The sequence below is a fragment of the Lipomyces chichibuensis genome, assembly GCF_038497645.1.
Source record: "Lipomyces chichibuensis strain CBS 12929 unplaced genomic scaffold V1513scaffold_15, whole genome shotgun sequence".
Taxonomy (NCBI): Eukaryota; Fungi; Ascomycota; class Lipomycetes; order Lipomycetales; family Lipomycetaceae; genus Lipomyces; species Lipomyces chichibuensis.
In genome coordinates, this window is record NW_027117467.1 from 184,680 (window position 1) to 197,977 (window position 13,298).

The 13,298-nt window shown below is 47.8% G+C and overlaps 6 protein-coding genes across 6 annotated transcripts; 2 read left to right on the forward strand and 4 right to left on the reverse strand.

Moving 5' to 3' along the window:
• Positions 1-131: 131 nt before the first annotated feature.
• On the reverse strand, positions 132-2,133 carry V1513DRAFT_379222 (HSF-type DNA-binding-domain-containing protein; the record flags this gene model as incomplete). Its single annotated transcript, XM_066895010.1, has 5 exons — positions 132-1,204; positions 1,266-1,338; positions 1,393-1,850; positions 1,904-1,971; positions 2,036-2,133. 5 exons carry the CDS (start codon positions 2,131-2,133, stop codon positions 132-134), a joined length of 1,770 nt encoding a protein of 589 aa, XP_066753632.1.
• Positions 2,134-2,933: 800 nt separating this feature from the next.
• V1513DRAFT_444632 (Bystin-domain-containing protein) lies at positions 2,934-4,796 on the reverse strand (the record flags this gene model as incomplete). The annotated part of the gene is made up of 4 exons (XM_066897990.1): positions 4,039-4,796; positions 3,802-3,984; positions 3,610-3,754; positions 2,934-3,557 (listed from the first exon to the last, which is right to left on the reverse strand). Coding segments are annotated over exons 1-4 (1,331 nt in total), but the record flags the coding sequence as incomplete, so codon positions are not given.
• V1513DRAFT_444635 (uncharacterized protein) lies at positions 4,797-6,045 on the reverse strand. The gene is made up of 2 exons (XM_066897991.1): positions 5,518-6,045; positions 4,797-5,460 (listed from the first exon to the last, which is right to left on the reverse strand). The coding sequence occupies exons 1-2, from the start codon at positions 5,898-5,900 to the stop codon at positions 5,022-5,024; spliced, it is 822 nt and encodes a 273-aa protein (XP_066753634.1). The 5' UTR covers positions 5,901-6,045; the 3' UTR covers positions 4,797-5,021.
• A 488-nt stretch (positions 6,046-6,533) lies between these two features.
• V1513DRAFT_458517 (ATP-grasp domain-containing protein) lies at positions 6,534-8,030 on the forward strand (the record flags this gene model as incomplete). The annotated part of the gene is given in 4 exon segments (XM_066899701.1): positions 6,534-6,632; positions 6,652-6,705; positions 6,773-6,845; positions 6,910-8,030. The coding sequence occupies 4 exon segments, from the start codon at positions 6,534-6,536 to the stop codon at positions 8,028-8,030; spliced, it is 1,347 nt and encodes a 448-aa protein (XP_066753635.1).
• A 472-nt stretch (positions 8,031-8,502) lies between these two features.
• On the forward strand, positions 8,503-9,522 carry V1513DRAFT_444641 (serine hydrolase FSH). Its single transcript, XM_066897992.1, has 3 exons — positions 8,503-8,601; positions 8,673-8,927; positions 8,984-9,522. The coding sequence occupies exons 1-3, from the start codon at positions 8,566-8,568 to the stop codon at positions 9,419-9,421; spliced, it is 729 nt and encodes a 242-aa protein (XP_066753636.1). The 5' UTR covers positions 8,503-8,565; the 3' UTR covers positions 9,422-9,522.
• V1513DRAFT_479202 (uncharacterized protein) lies at positions 9,483-13,171 on the reverse strand. The gene is made up of 5 exons (XM_066900298.1): positions 12,489-13,171; positions 12,255-12,419; positions 12,044-12,199; positions 11,880-11,991; positions 9,483-11,829 (listed from the first exon to the last, which is right to left on the reverse strand). The coding sequence occupies exons 1-5, from the start codon at positions 12,937-12,939 to the stop codon at positions 9,633-9,635; spliced, it is 3,081 nt and encodes a 1,026-aa protein (XP_066753637.1). The 5' UTR covers positions 12,940-13,171; the 3' UTR covers positions 9,483-9,632.
• Between the last annotated feature and the right edge of the window lie 127 nt (positions 13,172-13,298).

The window sequence follows — 13,298 nt, forward strand, 5'->3', positions numbered from 1 at the left end:
AACAGAGCCATTAATTAATCAAACAAATAAATTCAACTCTAAAAAAGTAATCTTGAATCACTCACTAGTCGTACAACCATTGCTTGATCCTATGTTAATATACATCTCATCATGCCAATCTCGGTAATAAATTACATTCCCTTCCGTCGCTTGCGAGTAGTTGACAATGGTGACAGTGGCGGGCTTTCGTCCGCGCAGTCCTCTTTCTCCAGCGGATTTAGCAGAGAATGCACGCCGACTGCCACCGATTGTCTGGATGTCGAAGAATTGTTTGGAGTTGGGACGGACGAAGTAGCGAACGGCGCTGACGTTGGCGTTTGTTGCTGTTGTGCTGACTGCTGGTGCTGTTGAGTATATATTTGCGGCTGCACTTGAGATGGCGGCACAGGCAGTAGCGGCTGTGATAAACCGGGTGGTGGATGGCCATGTACGGACCCCGTGCCGGACCCTGTGCTTGGCACCGACGTTGGCGACATCCTTGGTGAAACCGGATGTAATCTGTAATGCTGATTCACGCTCGAAAATTGTACTGAAGGATTAATACTCTGGGGCCTCATACTCGCAATTCCCTGGAAAGGCTGATGTAATGGCGAAAGTGAAGCTGGAGATGACGACATCGGCGACATCACTTGTGAATGTGCTCCTAGTGTCTGAGAAGAAATTGCCGACCTCTCGCCGCTAAATGCGGAGTGTTCGTTGCTGTACATCGCACCGGGTAGTGACCGTCGCGGACCAAGAACTGAGCCGGCGTCGACACTACTGTCCGTTGAAGATGACACATCGCTCCAACTCCGCCCACTGGGATCCGGTCGGCTGTCGCCGGAAGTATGCCGTCGTAATGTCGGCTGCTGGCGATGAACGTGAGATGGTGAAGGATACGATCCAGGCCGACTCCGCAACAACGGAGGATTAAGTGGTAAAGTAGGTCCGTACTGAGCAGTAATTGATACTTGATGAGACTGAGGAACAGACGTAATACTCTGTTGATTCAGGAGACCCGAACCAGTCGCGATTCCTTCGAGAGGTGGCGGGTACTGAGGTCGAAAGACTGATTTTCGCCCACCGTTAACACGATCATCAGGTCCTTGATGAGGCAAAAGATCACCGCCGGCAAATGATTCGACTTTCAGATGTGAATATGGCGCCAACGACTCATCGACTAGTAGCTGGCCACGCCTGCTCACTTCATCGTGGAGTCGTCGGACTGCGCCGAAGTTAGCTATTGAGGTCCCCACAATCCATATAATTTCACAAAATAAACGTACGTTCTGCTTCGACTGACGGTAGCTCACCTCCCAACGGTAGACGTGCGACGATAGAGATCAAGCTTCTCAGCCACTAACAATAATCATCAGGCACAGATCTGAGACAAAATACCCAACAACTACATACGTCTTGACACGTCCGGACGGACTCCAACACCATATCTGATCTAGCCTGTAGCCGTAGTTGCGAATCTTGCAACTGCCACATTGTATTTTCCAAAGTGGCTAGCCGCATAGCCTCTGTAGATTCGCCAAGGATACTGCCTCGATGAGAAGCGGCGATGGCCGCAGTAGCATTTGCAGCGGCCAGGACCGCAGCATGACTTGCCCCGCTGTCTGCAAGGAAACCGGGCGAGGAGTTATTTGGTAGTGCAGTTCCGTTTGGCGACATTGGGGTTACTGGCATAGAGACTGAGCCGCTTTTGGAAGAAGAGATCGAGTCGCGGTGGACAACAGATTGCCTTGATGCTCGACGCCTGATCCCGCGTAATGATTCTACATCACCGCGCTTAAAATTGCCCTCTCCGTGTTTAAATTCCCACTGTCCAGAATCTGTCGCAGATCCTGCGTGAAAAACGTCGTTCACTATACCGACGTCAGCGGACGTAATTAATGTTGTCGAGTTGCAAATTTCAAACCTTTGTGAAAGCCGTACATATTCAGTTGCCGCACAAAAGACGAGACATTGGTATGTTTGAAGTATTGGCTAGGGCTGTATTAGCTTGACGTCTTATTTTGCGATCGGTATGTTGTGGCAAATGCAGATGTACCTCAAAACTTTCGAAAACTCTTCGTTAGGGGACACTACGAAGCTATCGTTGGTTGCCGTCCACGAAATGAGATGTTGAATTGAAGTATCCTCCAGCATACTAGATCATGTTAGCAGTCGCGCTTACGTGACAAGGAAAAATAACAAATCGAGTTCGGTGAGGGCTCGGGATGGGAGTTGAGCCCTTACGGCACTGGTACCGAACACGAACACATCACGCACTTGTAGAGCTTGTGGATGAATGCAGACTGGTTCACTTTCAGTTGAGCAGGCGCAGAGATGCCGGACGAGGCCGTAGTAGTCATACTCGCAGCGGAAGTCATGCCGGCTGGAAGCGCGGTAGTGGTCGGCGCAGGACCATTGGAATCAGGGCGACTGGGGTCAAAGTGGGTCACTCCGGCCGTTCTCGGAGATGGATGGTCAATAGCGTCGGCGGATATGGCCCGTGGTGCAGAGCTGGGTCGGTCTGGGGTGAGCGAGGACGGGGGAACAGTAGCATTGGCGCCATTCATGGACATAGTGTGTGCGAAAGGAAAGGGACGGGCATGTGGCAAGTCAACTGCTTGAGATGAGTGGATGCTCGACAATGCGGAGATAAAATCACAGTGCTTGGGATAGGGGTGCGACCGGTTTTTGTGGGATGGTTGGGAAAGCGAAGTTGTAGCAGAGTTTCGTTACTAGCCTATTTGGTCACTGACACGAAGTATACGAACATCCGACACTGTTCGCGAGTTTCTCGACCGTAGTCCTGCCTACATTATCTAACTCGACCGCTGAACTGCCTTAAACGGTGTAGTCCATGATGTTGACTCAAAACGGCGCTGAACGCGCAACTGGTGTCCTCGTCGAGCTGTTTGCCCAACTTACCATAATGGGGAGCACCGTTGGAGATTGCTCGCTTAAGATAGACTAGAGTTTACTGAGTATAGCTCCACCCTAATGTCCTGGGAATACATGGAGATGCGCGCTCACGACCAAGCCGTTATGGTTAAGCCACGGCGTTTTTTAACTGTCGTTACATAAAACAACCATACAATCCACATTACCAACAAACAACCCTATATATATAACCATGCATTCGTAAGTATTTGAATCTACTCAACCATCATATCTCGGGCAACACCTTCTCGGAGCTCTCGTCGAATCTCAGGGCTGATCTTGGGATGCGTCCGCACCTTGACCACCTCTAGCAGCGCCTCCCGCTGCTCCTCCGTGATATCGTTCTTATATCTCTGCGCAAACGTCAAAAACGCCTGGTGCCATAGCACCGGTAGTGACTGATTCGTCTCGCCTATAGAAGAGTTGCGGAATCGGAGAAAGTGAAAGGCCACGCCGTCGATGACCTTGTAGGGCAACGCATACTTCTTATCTATCAGAACTCGCATAAAAAGAGAATTCGCACCTGAGTACGTTTCCATCTCTGCTAGTCTGAGCAGAGCCGCAGATGAATGTAACGCCGGGACTGACACTTTCGACAGGACAGAGCCAACAATAATCGCTTCTTTCAACGTGCAAGTACCAGACTAGATATATATCAGTCATGCTGGCGCGTCGCACTGAATCCAATGAACCTACCTCACAGAGTGGAAATAATATGCCCTTGAAGAAGGCTGCGGGTTTGTAAAGTGACTTTTTCAGAGATCGATATAAGTGATAGTTGAGTGTCTTGTTCTCACGAATATCATCGCGTACCCGATCCAACAATATATCTGACAAAAATCTAAGTGTGTTAGCATTTGGGGAACACTCCCTCTAAGCATCACATACTTCTGCGACTGCTTTGACCCCAAGCTACTGACAAATAATTTGGTTGCTTCGTAGCATGCGTTTGGCGACCACGAATCAGGCTGAGTCAAGAACAAAATATCTTCCCAGTTCTTCAGTGCCGGAATAATTTTGAAAGCCTTGGGTAGTTTTCCTGACCGATACCGTGAAAGAAGCAAACCCACTCTGGACTATGTATCAGTATCGTGTGAATTTCTTTCACAATTCGTCTAAACTCACTTGCCGTAAACTTCAACCACCTTCGGTGGAAACTCCGCTTCTTCTGGCTTTCCATTGCCCTGTCGCTTCATGTCCATTTCGTGCTGTTCTAATCGCTCCATAATCTTGTCTGCCAGAGTAAGCTGTTTGCCGTTCCCTGGAACACCGGTTGGCAAAAACTTCTCAAACAAAGCACTGTCTTCGTCTTCCAGCTCAAGGCCGCGTATTTCCTCTCTCTGAAATTCTTCGAATTCCGCATATTCTTCCTCATCATCGACATCGTCGTAATCTTCAAATCCATCATCCTCGTCATTCTGCTCTTCATGGCGCAGCTTGTCTGTCATCTGAGGACTATTCTCATCATTGATTTCCTGCTGCTGATCCCTGGCAATCTGCAAAATCTTCCGCGACAATGCTGCGTCAACGAACTTCTCGTCCTCATCATCCTCGAGATCGTCGTCATCCTCTCGCCTCCGTTTGCCACGAGAAGGAGTCCTCAACCTTCCATCTCCTAGAGCCGCAGTTGCGTAACCGACGAGTAACGGTTCGTGGCGAACTTGTGTCGCCTTCGTGGCTGACTTAACAGACGGCTTTGGCATGTTTATGTATTATGTCTCTTAAATTCGCCTCACAATTTGAATACTCTGAGACTGTCGTAATGTATTCTTAGTTGTGCTCGATGAGTGCTAGCTGCTACGTTCGTTGGGATGGTGAAAAAAATTTGGGATCACAACTCACAATTTGCTTACTATTGTGAACCAGGGGTAATTACGTTTACCCGGACCTGTCCGCTGCATGAGGGAGAGACACTATATCCATATAAAGTGCATCGAGTGGTAACATAATAATATTATCCAATCGTTACCTTTCGTAGTTCTAGAGACCCAAGACACAGACAATCATATACAATTATCCTGACTCCGTTGTATGCCAAGTCTCGTTACAAATCGTATGAGTACAATAATATAGATATACATAAAACGATCAACACCGTCCTAAGAAAACTAAACTTCTGCGTCTGTTTCTGATTTCTTTTTCTTCTTTTTCTTTTTCTTTTTCTTTTGTTGTTGCTCTTGTTTACTCTGAATCAAATCATCAAGAATTGAAAGCGTTTTTCTTCTTTTTGCATGACTAGATGGAACTATCGAGATGTCATTGTCGCCTTCCGTTGCAGAATGTGTCCCGGATGGCGCAGGTTCATTAGGCACTGGCCGTTTAGCAGGGACATATACGGCCGTGGTTCTGCTTTCCAGTTCGTCGCCATAATCTACGTCTTCTGAATTTGAAGATTTGGAATTAACTTGTGCACGTGCATCTTCCGCTCGTCGCCTTTGGATTTGTTTTTGCATGAATTCAATTGTCTTTCGCTGTCTGAATGCGCTCACAGATGTTCCTATGGATGATTCTGTAGTGTTAGAAGCCGCTGGCGTCCCGATTCCACCTCTACATAAAGTCAGCAAGCCTGATTCATAACTCGAAGCAGAGCGAAAAAGCACTAACCTTCCAACAATAATAGTATATTTATTTGCAAATTCCTCGTCTTCATCATTGGCTGAGGCTTCATTTTCACTGGACGGTTCTACGTCGTCATTTCCTGGCACGTCCGCTTGTTCACCGTTTTGTTTTGCCTTCTCCTGTCTGATTTCTCTTGAATTTTCTCGTTTACCGCCTTGCTCTTGTCGTGTGTCTCCTTTCTCTTGTCGTGTGTCTGCTTGATCCGCAGCGCAAAGACCCCGATCAGAGCCAGCAGTAGTGCGAGAACCATGGTTTTTCGAATCCTCTATGTCGGTGGGGTCGGGTCCGAGCCAGGAAGCGACGAGAGCGCGGGCCTGAGCTATAGAGACGGCAAATCGGGAGGCGAGTAGCGCGGTCTCAGAGGCCATGCAATGATCCCGTTGGTTGAAAACTCAGTGAACTTGTGCTGGCTGGACTGGTCAGACAGCAGCGGGCAGTAGGATGAACGAGGATAGGGAACCGGTCAGGGTTCGGGCTTTGGGCTTCTTTTACGCCGCCGCAGTTACCCGCTGCGGCACAAAATGCGACCTAAAAACCTAACCGTAAGGGAAACTAGAAATCGCTCCGCTCGTCACTCTCTCCGCTCTTCTTCTCATAACTATCTTTCCCACCAACCATCTTCATCTGTTAGTCCTAATCAATGCTTCTCAAAGGTGCTACTTCGCTTGCCGGACACCTCGCAACTGCGTCCCGGACGGTCTCACGCGCTGGCGCGCTTAGACAGGTGTGTACAACCGTTCTTGCACTTCCTATGAATTTTTGTCGGCAACTTGCGCAACAATCGCTTTCCTGCCTTGATTCCTCTATATTCCAAGTCTTTTACAAGACGCTACTGATACATTGCATGTCAATTTTATGGAAACTGAATGATCGGCTTATGTTGCCCAACTGGATGTGGTGTTGCTGTTTCCGTCGGATGAGTGTCGGGCGTATCGTCGGGTGCACGTTTTAGTACCGGAACGCCATAACCACCCGTCCCAGTGCTCATAATCACCGTGTAAATGACACAATTGATGATTATGTTGATAATTAGTTATACAATTATTGCTGTTGCGTTCTATGTTGTTGCCGGGCCCGACAAAACATATGAGATTATGAAAGTGAGTCTAACTGGGTTAGCAAAAACGATTCTTGTCTCTGCACGAGTACCGGTCTGCCGCCATTCTCAAAGACGTAAGTTAGAAATTGATGCATTTTTGTTGTGTATTTGAAGGATGTGTTTTTGACGCAATGAATTTAGTATGGCGTTCCAATCCCTGATGGCGATGCTGCTACCACTTCCGACGAAGCTGAGAAGATTGCCCAGAAACTTGGTATGTTAATACAGCCCAAAAGTATTCAATTCTTCGTAATAATTTTATATTTACAATTGTGTAGGAAAGGACGATATGGTCATCAAGGCACAAGTTCTCGCTGGTGGCCGTGGCAAGGGCACTTTCGACAACGGTCTCAAGGGCGGTGTTAAATTGATTACATCACCAGTCGAGGCTAAGATTTATGCTGAGCAGATGCTCGGCCACAAACTCATCACCAAGCAGACCGGTGCTGCTGGTAAGCTCTGTACGGCCGTCTACGTTGTCGAGCGCGAATTTGTTCGTCGCGAGGCGTACCTTGCTATCCTCCTCGACCGTGCCACTCGTGGTCCTGTTATTGTTGCTTCTAGCCAGGGTGGTATGGATATTGAGACTGTCGCGAAGGAGACGCCGGATGCTATCTTCTCGACGCCTGTGGACATCCACACTGGCGTCACTGACGAGATTGCCTTGAAGGTTGCTAAGGCACTCGGCTTCTCTAATGATGCCACCCCGGAGGCAGCCGACATTGTTAAGAAGCTCTACAAGGTATTCCAGGAGAAGGACGCCACCCAGGTTGAGATCAACCCTCTCTCCGAGACTGTTGACCGCCGTGTTCTCGCTATGGATGCTAAGCTTGGATTTGACGACAACGCCTCGTTCAGACAGTCAGACGTCTGGAGCTGGAGAGACACCACCCAGGAGGATGCTGATGAGATTGAGGCCGCCAAGTATGGTCTCAATTTTATCAAGCTCGACGGTAACATTGGATGTCTAGTGAACGGCGCCGGTCTCGCAATGGCCACTATGGACATCATCAAGTTGTACGGCGGTGAACCGGCCAATTTCCTTGACTGTGGTGGCGGTGCCACTGCGGAGGCTATTCGCCAGGCGTTCGGTATCTTGCTGCGTGAGCCGAAGGTTACCGCTATCTTTGTCAACATTTTCGGTGGTATCGTGCGCTGCGACAACATTGCCAAGGGTTTGATCGCCACAACCCAGGAAATGAACATCAACGTGCCAATCGTAGCTCGTCTCCAGGGTACAAATGTCGAGGAAGCTCAGCGTCTCATCAACAACTCCGGCTTGAAGATCTTCTCCTTCACTGACCTCGATGAGGCCGCCCAGAAGGTGTGCCAGCTATCCAAGGTCGTCTCACTCGCTCGAGAGATCGACGTCAACGTTTCTTTCGAACTTCCCCTGTAAAATTGTGGATGTATTTTGGATGGGATCGGATCCCGATGCTTCGTTTTGCGACTCAGAGATATATGCATAGCATACTTTTGTTATTATATAGATACAAGGATGTAGATGAATGCGGATTGAGTTGGCTTTGACAAGGATAGAGATGCCTGACGGTGCGTATATAACGATCGTTAGGAATCTATTAAATAGTACACTTTTTACTTGGTCCATACAGATTTTTTTGCAAAAGCCAAAGTAGATGGGTCTGTTTATACAATAACGAGAACTAGATCACTATAAAAGCTTGCGTGGCTCTAGCTTTCGTACTCAGGTAACGCTAACCATTTCAAACGGTAATACTACACAAACGTAAAGAGAGATATAGAGCTTGGATGTTTTGTGCTGGTAAAGATGAAAAATACGATTTTAAAAAGGGCAATTGTCTAAAATACCACTATGCAAGCTGCTGGGTTGGGGCTTTTTTTCGTTGGGAGGGCCAACACCGAGGCGGCTCGGTAACTCACAGTCCTAATTGACATATTCTACTTCTTCGGAAATGGGCAAAATACTATTCTTACATGGATACACACAGGTGCGACATTTTATAATTGGCATATTGACCGTTGTTCGGCTGGCTGACGACAGCCTCTTGTCACGATACAGTCCGGTAGTTTATTTTCTAAGAAGTCAGCCGCGTTGAGAAAAGCGTTACAGAAACTTGAGTTTACAGCTAGCTATCCGACTGCTCCTATAAAGCTTGCACTTCCGGATAGCGCTGATCCAGAGGAACGCGCGCAACTAGAAGGACAGGGTATCGACGATGAAAGCTGCGGGTGGTGGGTTAAGGATGAGGCGAAGCAAGAGTATGTCGGATTAGATAAGACTTGGGCGTATTTGGCAGAGTATATCAAGGAGGAGGTACTTATCTGAATGCCAGCTTTCCGCGTTTCCGCGTTGATGCTAATTTGGTGTAGGGGCCTTTTGACGGGGCGGTTGGGTTTTCTCAGGGCGCGGCATTGGCCGGCATGTTGTGTTCACAGATCACGAAGATAGCGCCTGATCATCCGCCTTTCAAGTTTGCTGTTTTGTATTCCGGGTTCAGGTCCCCGTTGCCGCAACATAACTATATATACAATCCGCTGATTTCTACGCCGACATTGCACGTATTGGGATCGCTTGATACGGTGGTATCTGAGCAGCGAAGTAAGACGTTGATAGATGCATGTGAGGAGGACGTACGCGTCATATATACTCATCCAGGAGGCCATTTTGTTCCTAGTTCAAAGACCTCTTTGAATACGGTTACGGGATGGATATTGGCTACGGTGAAAGCTAGCGACGCAAAACCGACTACCGGTGATGAGGACGGATGGGAAAGCGATTTTGATAGCATTGGCGCCGGGAATCTATAAAGTTGATGACCTTGTAGATTTGTATATAATGATGGCTTGGAAGTTTAGATATACATGGAATATAGAACGTTGCGTAATATATATTTAGACTTACATACTAATATCGACCAAGACCAAGACACAACAACCAATTCGCTATCAGATCATAAACAAATACCACGACACTCCCAAATAATTCCGGCAAAAGATTGATGCTGCATTACTGTTCTCGTTAAGCCATCGTAACTTCCGTATCGCTTTCTCCTATTTTATTTTTCAATGAAGGCTTGCCCAAAAACTTATCAAAACGCGCCATGACCGCAGATTGGGACGCCGCAACTTCCTTGCCTAATTCCTCATTCTGAGTAGTGAGCTCTTCGATTTGCAACTCTGCCGATTCCAGTCTGATCTGCAACTCTGCGAGGGCAGTCTTAGCCTCTTTGAGCTTCTCTTCCGCAGATGCTTTTCCAGCGCGGGCAATGTCAGCCTGTTTCTCTAAAGACTCCACTCGCCGAGCACTTTCCGCAATTGCTAACTTGACCTCCTCGACTTCCGCGTATATTTCATCATGATTTTCATAATCTTCTAATTGTTGACTAAGTCCAATGATCTGTGCATCTGCTGCTGCCAAACTAACCATCAATTCGGCATTCTGCTTCTGCGCTGCGTCAAGCTGCGTTTCAAGCTGTGCCATCTGGCCGCGAACAAGCTCTGCTGCTTCCTTCTCAGCGGTTAGCTGCACTCTTAGTGTATCAGTTTCAGCAGCTGATGATTCAAGAATCCCCAATTTCTGGTGCACATCGTCAAGCTCTGCACGTACAAACTTTAGTTCAGACTGGGTAGACTGCAACTCCAAGCGCGCAGCCTCCAAATCAGCTTTATCAGCCTCTCCCTCCGCAACTTGTTCTGTCAATTGTAATGTCTCTTTCTTCATTGCTTCGATTTCAGACTGAGCATTTGCTAGCTGCGCCTGCAAGGCATCTACCAGTACACTATCGACCTGCTCGGCAGTTTCCAATTCCGTTGCATCGGTCAAACTATGCGATGGCTCCCGATGACCTTCCGTCACATCACCTAGCTCTTTCAACATATTATCTTTCTGTTTCTCAACCTCCGAAATCTTCAACGATGCCTCAGACGTCTGAATATATACGTTCTTCCGAACTTGCTCAATCTCTGCCTTCATAGAAAGCATCGCTTGAATAAATATCATATCCCGCGAATCATTTCTCGACAGCGCCGTCTGCTCGAGTTCAAAGTGAGCGAATTGAGATGGCGAAGAAAGTTTATAGCCCGCTTGACGAGCCATGAGCAGTTCGGTCTCGAACCACTTGTTCGCACTACGCAGTCTTTCCATTTCTGGCATCCCATTGTCCAGATTCGGAGGTTCGGATAACTGGATTGCTGAATTGGTCTGCTTCGGGCTAACCACTACTTCTTTCTGTCGTTGCACTGGCGATGGGGTCAGAGACTTTGACTCAGTGCTGTTCTGGCCAGAGAAGTAAGCAAAATTTTCCTTAGGCGACGCTGGATTAGGCGTCGATAAGAGAGAGGGAGGCTGTGGGCTCCTTGTAGGAATCTCATTTCCATCAATATCACGAAGAGGCGAAAGTTGGCGGCGCTGTACTGCAGCTGGCGGCTGCCTGCAGTATCGGAGATCAGGTAACGATTGCTGCGGCCTAGCTGCATGAACTGGCGGATTCATACGTCCGCGCAGATGCAGGTCGTAATCATCTCGTGCTATACGCATGCGATCATAATGGTCCTGGTGCCGCCCATAATCAGTGCCATAAGGAGATCTCATCGGAGGATGTGGAAATTGAAGTGAGTTTGCAGTCAGTTTCTGTTGCGGGGCACGGTGAGATTCATAGGCATGTTGACGGTCAACTCCTCGCGAAGACGCTTTTCGCGGGCCACCATTCGAGCCCATTTTCTCATGATGAGGAGCATTGTGTGTCCGTTGGCCATTCTCGCGAGGCATCGTAGCAGGCTTCATATTCGGCATATCAATTTCCGTTGCCTCTTTTTCGACCGTTTCATCTACTGGATATCGTATCCTCGCAGTGTCGAGAACAAAAGCCATCGAGTAATCCTCCGGGCTACCAGGTGCGGGCTGGCCCCCTAAAGTAAAGATTTTCGACCCAAACGCTGACATAGTATGGCCAGACCTCGCGGAAGGCGCAGGCCCCATATTTTGAAATGTATACCAGCGGTTGGTCGTAAGTTTGAGAGATGCTAAGTTGCGCAAATTGGTACCGTCCGAGGATCTGCCACCAAAGATGTACATAATATTCCCAACAATAGCAGCTTTATGACCTTCACATGGCTTCGGAAAGTAGCCCACACAACTAAGTTGCTTCCATGTGACGGCAATTGGGTCAAAACACCATGTGTCGTTATAACATTCTGAAGAATTCGTACCACCGAAGCTATCACACGATCAGAATGCGCATTCCAAACTTCAGCCTCTCAAACTTACATATATAGCTTGCCATTAAAAGTTGCGGCAGAATGATTAGATCGTGTAGGAGGAATAGCGTCGGATGCTGGCTTATTGAGTTCCCATCTCGATTCTGTGGTCGCCCCTTGAACTACCAACAGTTAGTTATTTGCAACACCTCACTGGAAATGGCCATGCCCCACCTGTATTTAAGTCGAAAGAGTAAAGATCATTAAAGAAATTATTGTCGAACTGGCCACCAAACACGTAAAGTTTTGATCCAATAATATTCATGGTGTGTCCGTATCGAGCAGGAGGGCGTGAACCGGTAACGATAGCTTTTGACCATTGATGCGTAGCTTAAAAATGTTAACCAAAATTCATAACAGTAGATCTCTATGTGGACAAACATACAAGTATTTAAGAAGTATAGATTGTCGTCAATTTTTTCTTTGGTGCCTGGGTACCGTGTCTCTCCTCCGAACACAATAAATGCATTTCCAACGAGCTCCGATGCATGACCGTACCTTGCACTGACGAGATCCGACACTGCTTGTAATTGCCGGACGGTGTATGTATCTAAGCCAAGCCCGTTATTATGCCAGCTCTAACGACAACGAAACCCCAAATTGTAGACGCGTCACCCACCAACTTCAATAACCCACAAATCATTCTTTGGCGTAGACCCCTTCAGGCCACCAAACACATATATATCTCCTGTTTTTGAAGCCGCGTTACTGCTGGAATGGCCATATCTTGGAAACGGATATGAGGACCCTATTAGTGGTTTCTGCGACCAAGGATATTGTTTAGTCTGCAGAGAACGACCATGCTGACCTACTTGCTGTCCCTGTTGAAGTCCGTGCTTGCCACCGTTAATCAGGGCCGTAGTGCTTCCATTATTGCTGGTGCTGTTTGACTGGTCATGGTGTAAAAAACCGCGGGCGTCTTGCGATAACTTTGGCGTCAAATTGCCCGCGTCTTTTCTGTCACCATTGCTAACCGTCAATGACAAGTTCGTTCCGGACGAATTGGTCGGAGACAAATCTGTCCTGTTTCGTCCATTATTGCCGCGCTTGCGAAGGTGTAGGAAAGCCATTAACGCGTTGAAAAACTTCGACTCAGTAAGACGTTGCGACGCGTTCCAGACGCGACAAAAAGAAAACACCCGATATTTAGATACCAAGCTGCGCCGACGCGAATTAGTGACGCACCCAAAAAAAAATCCGAAGACAATGTCGAATTGAAAGTTGTCAAATTCACGACAACTGTTATAAGAAAAGTTTGCAGCAGGACTGAGAGGAAGTTGGGGCTTCAAAAAATAGTATGGGAGTCTACACGAAACGTTCACGAGCACAAACAGCCCCAGTGCCTGAAGCCAGGAACGTACACAAGGCGGACATGCATGAGGAACGCAACGCTAATACGAAATAGAGTTTACTATTTCCAGAACAGGGG

Bases quoted from the DNA above. Each gene is read 5' to 3' on its own strand.
- V1513DRAFT_444635 (XM_066897991.1), bottom strand. From the start codon at position 5,900: ATGGCCTCTGAGACCGCGCTACTCGCCTCCCGATTTGCCGTCTCTATA. The intron at 5,461-5,517 runs GTTAGTGCTTTT...GACTTTATGTAG, and splicing joins TATACTATTATTGTTGGAAG to AGGTGGAATCGGGACGCCAG.
- V1513DRAFT_444641 (XM_066897992.1), top strand. From the start codon at position 8,566: ATGGGCAAAATACTATTCTTACATGGATACACACAG. The intron at 8,602-8,672 runs GTGCGACATTTT...GTCACGATACAG, and splicing joins TCTTACATGGATACACACAG to TCCGGTAGTTTATTTTCTAA. The intron at 8,928-8,983 runs GTACTTATCTGA...AATTTGGTGTAG, and splicing joins CAGAGTATATCAAGGAGGAG to GGGCCTTTTGACGGGGCGGT.
- V1513DRAFT_479202 (XM_066900298.1), bottom strand. From the start codon at position 12,939: ATGGCTTTCCTACACCTTCGCAAGCGCGGCAATAATGGACGAAACAGG. The intron at 12,420-12,488 runs GTGGGTGACGCG...GGCTTGGCTTAG, and splicing joins TTTGTGGGTTATTGAAGTTG to ATACATACACCGTCCGGCAA. The intron at 11,992-12,043 runs GTGGGGCATGGC...AACTGTTGGTAG, and splicing joins CTCTTTCGACTTAAATACAG to TTCAAGGGGCGACCACAGAA.